The 7,074-nt window shown below is 36.7% G+C and overlaps 1 protein-coding gene across 1 annotated transcript; it reads right to left on the bottom strand.

Annotated features, from left to right (window-relative positions):
• Window positions 1-1,103: 1,103 nt before the first annotated feature.
• On the bottom strand, window positions 1,104-6,067 carry LOC105057001 (probable glutathione S-transferase DHAR1, cytosolic). Its single transcript, XM_073248924.1, has 6 exons — window positions 5,924-6,067; window positions 5,757-5,847; window positions 5,512-5,658; window positions 3,894-4,011; window positions 3,520-3,660; window positions 1,104-1,378 (listed from the first exon to the last, which is right to left on the bottom strand). The coding sequence occupies exons 1-6, from the start codon at window positions 5,997-5,999 to the stop codon at window positions 1,292-1,294; spliced, it is 660 nt and encodes a 219-aa protein (XP_073105025.1). The 5' UTR covers window positions 6,000-6,067; the 3' UTR covers window positions 1,104-1,291.
• Between the last annotated feature and the right edge of the window lie 1,007 nt (window positions 6,068-7,074).

The raw sequence follows: 7,074 nt of genomic DNA, 5'->3' as shown, positions 1-7,074 counted from the left end.
AGAGCTTAGGTCCCCTATGCAGATTGCATTTTCTAAACCAAAGCGAAAAGTTCTGATTACCCTGTCCCGGGCTGGTCTTATTGAACTAATTGGCAAGAGATGGTATTTTGTAAGCGCGCATGATGCTGTAAAACATTGCTTAGAACACTTGCAGATCTTCCATGGGAACACACCAAGAGTGAGAGATCAGATGTCTAGCAGGCAGCCAGCGTTCCTGCAGTGGCAATGTAAACAGCCAGGTGGAGAGGAAGACAGCCCTGATCAGGAACCTCTCCTGTCGCAAATGGAGGTTTAAATTCTGATTCTTCCCATTTTATAGTGTAGTAATGCCGATTCAGCCATCTATCGTAAATGTGAAGAGTGGCAATTATTCCTGTTTTAGATGCCAAAATACGCATAGTTTTGTCCTTGTCAAATAAGAACAGGTTCATGCTTTGTAAGGTAGCTAGCTGCCTGGGTTTAGACCAGGTAATTTAATGTGTAAAATGTGGGGAGAAATGTTTTATATATTGACACTAGGAAAGTATACAATTATGGCTACGTCGAACTCAATGTTTTATACATTGACACTAGAAACTTGCGCAGACAGCTACCGACGGCGTAAATTGAATGCAATATGCATCACTTTAACCGAGTCATACTGCACTACAATTATGTCTAGTTATACCATTTCACCGAAAATAATGCTCAACTTCAATTTAGAAGGAACAAGCTTATCAGGTTTGCATAGCCTCATCCTAATTGCAGCAGCAGACTGTCTCCCAGGCTTTTGTACAAGAGTCTCAGACGACTCCCTATAATTTGCCAAGCAAGCGAAGCGAACTGGTCTTCCCCTAACTAAAACATTTGCCTACCGCATACAGGTTTTTGTTTGATGGGGTAAGGGTGGGGGTAGAACAGCTCCCCAGTCTTAGAAATAAAAATAAAAAAAATAATAATAATAAAGGAAGATAACACCAAAACCTAAACGAAGACGTGGGAGAGTTAAGACAGCATTCACCAAAAATGTGCAAGTCCGATCTCGTACCACTATAAATTACCACCTTCATCCCCTTCCTCATCTTCCTATCAGCAGCAATTTAATATAAATGTGGTCCAGAGCATAAAAACATGCAAGCAGCCAACACTTTAGCAATAATCCTCAATTCTCATTACAAATATTATTATTTGGATGCACGGTATGAAGGAGAAGAAGCATATCAGTGGCAAATGTTTCAAACCATGCAAAATAGAAGGCTATATACTGCACTGGGGGCACAAAAAACATTGAAGTAACATAGTTACACAAGTATTAGGCATTAACTTTTGGCGCCCATCCGGCAATCACATGCTCCTTCGCTGGCTTGGTCTTTACGAAGGACTCCCGATTGAAAAGCAGCTGGACAAATTGAGAATGCTACATTAAGTCTTTTACATAAAATTAATAATTAATCAGACATAGTTAGCACAAGGAAACATGATAAGTAATTTATGTATAGGATTCAGCACATTTCTTCACTGGCAAAACATAAGAATCCTAAAATTATGATGACAATTATTTATAGATTCCATAAACAATTATTCATAGAATAACATGAGCGACATATAATTAAAATAGAACTATATGGGCAGAAGTTAAAGAATACAGGCAATATTCTCCGAACAAGCAGCAATAACAATTTCACAAACTTCATAAAAACATTTTTTTTAAAATACGCATGTCCCTTCCCTTCTCGTACCAGTCGCTTGAATAGCAGTTATAGCTAATGATATATGACTAATTTGTCTCTACCACGGCAGCATGACTAGGATTTGAGAAAATGATCTATTAATTCCCTCATTAACAAGCATAGGTTAAGCAAACTCATCAGCTTGCCTCTAGTCCTGTGCTGAAGGAATTTTTTTTTCCTCCAAGCCAAAGTGGATAGCCAAAATATTTCATTTTGGTCTATCTACTAGAAAATTTCTAATGAAAAAAACAAGGGACTTGGTCTTTAACATTCACTTTTAGTTTGAGAATTACTGCAATTATTTATATTGTGAGTCATTACAAATGTATCAGAACAACTAAAAACAGCATTGTAAAATTATTCCATCACCAACAGAAGCATATTTCTGCAAGTTTAAGCAATCATTCCATCACCACCGCACACATGTGAGCATACCCAGACAACCATGCATGCACCTGCGTGCACATCAAGCATAATAACAAATAGTCCCACGAACTTTTCCAGCATAGTCGAGTACCAAACTTGTCTTTTGAGAGAAAGACCAAACAAGAGAGTGAACCCAATAAACTGAACAACTGAATGAGACCGTGAATTTCACAACAACAAAAAGAACTTAGTCATGAAAGATTGTTGCTTAACCTTTTACCCAAGAAGGTACTAACATCTAGCATCACATTAAAACAGTCCATAAGAGTCGATACATATATTCTGTATGGGAAATCCATTTTGATCACTGCAACAGTCAATAATAAGACTCAGACCACAAGACTATATGTAACAGAACCTGGATCAGCTATAAACCGCAGCTTGTAGCCAATAAGTCATCACATAAATGTCAAACGGATGTATACAACAACTACTTGTCAAACCACCCCAATGTCCTACATCTTATGCCAGCAAACCTTGCTGGTGACAGTAGGGATGTAAGGGCCTTCATGTTACACTAAAAAATTCAAAAAAAGAATGTGATGATCATTAGAAAAACAAATGCTTCAAAAGCATTTTTTTTTAAAATAATTAACAACTTCATGAGACTAGAAAGATCAGAGTCAGTGAGTAACCCTCCCAGTCAGGTTCCCAGTTGCCAATAAATGCTTCAGACCGTCCATATTCAAAAGATCAATACAGATAATATTTAAGAAAACTATAGATGACACTAGAAATTATAGAGCTTAATGTCTTTTGATCATTATGTGGTAATTAAGGATTGAAAAGTGAGAGAACATGGATACTCATTACAATGCATGAGAAGAGAAGAGATTCAGTAATGGTTGGTAATTATTAAATAAAGATTTATCCATTATAATGCAGGATCTAGAAAACAGGACCAAATGCCAAAAGAAAGTACACAAAAACCAACCACATTTAATTACTCCCAGAATTATTTCACCAGTAATATGATCAGCATAAATCTCTTCACAGAGGTCCTAAAATCAGTTTAGAAAGAAAAGGGATCTAGAGGATCCATAAAAAGGGCCACGAAAATAAAGCATAGCTCAATAAGCAGCAGCTTCTCAAATTGAGGTTACACACTCCATCCCAAAAAGACATGACACACATTTCTGAACAGTAATAAGGACAAGAGTAATATAAGTACAAAGGACATGACCACACTGCAAATGCAACACTTGGATTTCACAACAACCTGTAAGGACAGATGCATAGCATTCATCACCATAAGGTACTACCTGAAAGAAGCCTTTGCAGTGAAAATTTACAAGATTTAAAAAAAAAAAAAATTGTAGGAGACATAGATGTTAACCAGGGAGCAAAGATGAACAAATAAAGTTCACTAAAACTTTGTCCGTACCTTCATGTAAGCATGAAGATAAGTCAAATCTTCTGGTATCTTCCATCCTTTAAAATGATCAAGGGCTATCTCAAGATGGAACAACTTGGGTGCGAGGTTTAAGTCAACCGCTGAGATTTTCTCGCCATTAACGTATGGGCCCTGCCAGCATCATAGTTTAATTATGATTTGCCAGTATTGAAGAAACAACAATAGACCGCCATAAATATTTAGAAAAAAATATTTATACACATGTGGTCCAAGTTCTGGATGCACCGCATGTCTTTTTATTTCCTGTAAACATTCAAGCTAGGCTTACATTGAAGAGAGAATAAGAAAGATGGGTAGGGTGGAGGGAGGGAAGGAAGGAATGAGCCATAAAGTTAATATTTTACATGAGCTTTGAGATGCTCATCCAGTGCACGTAATTCATCAAGCAATGCATGTTCTGACCCATCATTGGGATCCTTGCTCTTCAAGAACTTGACAAAAGAAGAGAATATTTTTGATCCCCTGAAGTGGAAAACAGAAGAAGTTAGATGGTTGGATAGTTGATTTTCCAGTGCTCAAAGGCTGCAGCGTTGGAAATATTTACTAAAGTTTTATGTTCTGAAACAAATAGAACAATATATTTAAAAAGAGTTTTCTTCCTATATGAATGAAAATATCAGAGGAGTTAGACTTACCTCCTTGTTTCAAACCATAAAAGGACTCCTGTTTCTTCATTCCATTAACCCAATGAGGAAGTACTAAGTTAAAATAGTTCAGTGAAGGGAGCACAAACTGCTTGTTTACATTATGCTAAGCATTCAAATGTTCTTGCAGAACTTTTCTTAACCTTTGAAACAAGACCCAGACAGAAAGAACAGAGAAGACAAGTATCATCTTAAGGGGCGGAGGTGGAGAACATGCTCATATTTGTGTGGAAGAAGTTGTGTATTATTATCTAGAGTATGATGGAGTAGATCAATAATGATGAGGGGATGCATGGTAGAGTTTATGATAATAGAGACCGTTATTCCATGGTTAATGCTTAATGAAACATGACTTTTCTTCTGCATTAACATATTTGCCTTTGAATCTAAAAATAAACAAGAAGGTTCGCTAATTTAAGATCCAAACCAAGGTTTTAAAACTCAGTTTCAGTTTTCAGTCTCGATCTGCTGGGTAAATTTTCAATTTTGGCAATTTCTGCAGTTTTTGCAATTTCCCTACAAGTTTCAGAGTTCCAGTGAAAAGGGTTCAAAAAAATCCAGAAAAGGAGATAAATTAAGAATTTTTTTTTCAAAAAAAAAAAAGATCAAGACAAGTTATTTATTATCATTTTTCTGTGCTTTAAGTTATCTAGGATCATAATTTGTATAATTTCAGTAGTTTTGGCTGAACATAAACAATATTGAAGCTTAACACATTAAATATATCAAATGAATGTACTCTTCTATTGAGTAAAATACCAATCATCACTTAATCAAGCATAAAATATCAAGACAAGTATATAAGATTATAAAATTGAGTACATATACCTACTTATAATGACATACTATGGCAAGGTGGGCCATGCAAATCATTATCATTACGACTTGGGTGAAATATTTATTTGGATGAGGATAATGATATAGCTTCTCAACATCATTGCAATATTGCAATGAGACCGTAAATATTTATTTCAAGGCAACCACATGAGTCTTGCAATGCAATTGTGGAGAGTCAATTTGAAAAATAAAAAAAAGAAAACTAAGAGATAAGGGATTGATCACTCTGAGCCATTACAATCTCTTAATTACTTTGTTAAGAATAGAAATCAGAATTACAAAGTCCAAATAGTATGAACGGGAATCCTATCCAACAACCACACAACTCTCAACAATTCAGACTACCTAACCCCTGATTTCAAGAATACCGAAATCCCATCAACTTCACCAAAATGAACCCCCCCCCCAAAAAAAAAAAAAAAATCAAAATAGATGTAAACTCCATGAAGGAAATTACAGAGAAAGGGAGATAAAGACTTACAGGGAGGAGTATTCCGGGGGAGTGACAAGAGAAGGGTTTGGATATTTCTCCTCAATGATCTGAGTGATGACATCCGAGTCGGGAACCCATTTGTCATCGTTGGACTTGAACACTGGCACCTTCCCCTCGGGGCTGATCGCCAAGAACCTGACACCCCCACCCCATACCAAGAAACTCACAATCGTAACAACAACTCATCACAAAAACCATTTCTTTCGAACCGAAAAGAAAAACGACCAGCTCACCAATCGGGCTTGTTGTCGAGGTTGATCAGCTTCAACTCGTAGGGCACCTTCTTCTCCTCCAGCGTTAGAAGAACTCTCTGGCAAAAAGGACCTATATATTTTTTTCGCCCCGGTCAATCAAAAACCACAGAATGCACGGATTGCGAGTGAAATTGAGAGAGACTCACAGTCGCCGACGGTATCGGGAGCGCCGGTGGCGGCCTTGACGCAGACCTCGACGGGTTTCGGTGAGGCGGCGGCCATTGGCGTCGGCGGACGGCGGTGTTGCAACGCTTTCCTTGGCTTCGAGAGAGATGGCGAGCAATTTGACGAAGGGATGGACCGATAGAGAATCGCTTTATAGCCAGATTCCTTCTGTAAATTTCGTGTAGGAATTCGGTTTTGGTGTTCCTGCGGAACGTTTTGGTAGAGGGTAATTAGTCAACGTTAGGGGTTCTTGTCTCTGGCTGGGGTACATTGCATTTCCGTTAGGGCGTCCGGATTCCGTGGGCGTACGTTATGCGAAAGGCTCGTTGATGAGATACCAGAAGCGCCCCAGCCGTGCAAGCCAATGCGACGGTGCCAAGTATCGCTGCGTGGGTCTCATGTTAGAGTGTCTGTTGCCAACTTTTGCTTCCGCAGCTTAAGAATCGGAAGGAGTTTGGTACCGCTGCTTGGCTAAATGGCCCCGATGATATGATATCGCGTGGATCCGTCAACGGGTCAGATTCGGATCGAAATTTAAATATTTAAATTTAAATTTAAATTTAATTATTTATATCAAATTCGTATATGAATATCCGATGGATTTAATTTTAAAACATCAAATTCGGATCCTAATGAATTTCGAATATTTAGATTCAATTTTAATATTTAAAATTTATGTTTAAAATTTTAAAAAAAATTAAAAATTATATAATAATCTAAAAAAATATTTAAAAATTATAAAATCATACGATCATATAAATAAAAATATAAAATTATTCAAATTCAATGAATAAAATTCCAATTGAAGCATATATTATTTTAAAAATATAATAATATATAATTATAATAATAATATATAATTATAATATATAATTATTATTCAAATTTTGAATCTATCGGATCTGGATATTAAATATCTAGATCCTATCCATGTAAATGATGATTTATTGGATTTGGATCCGGATAAACGAGTCCAATACTAATATCAGATTTGGATCCGTCGGATAAATATTCGTGAATTTCAGATGTACAGTTCATGTTCATATTGGTCATTTTTGTATGGGTCTGATTTTTTTTTTTATCATTTTTTTGATCTCGCATGTGTCCAACCACCACGTGCGGTGTGCGGTTT

This window comes from Elaeis guineensis, chromosome 14, assembly GCF_000442705.2.
Source record: "Elaeis guineensis isolate ETL-2024a chromosome 14, EG11, whole genome shotgun sequence".
Taxonomy (NCBI): domain Eukaryota; kingdom Viridiplantae; phylum Streptophyta; class Magnoliopsida; order Arecales; family Arecaceae; genus Elaeis; species Elaeis guineensis.
Note: the sequence above shows the minus strand (reverse complement) of the source record. Positions and strands in the feature narration are given on the sequence as shown.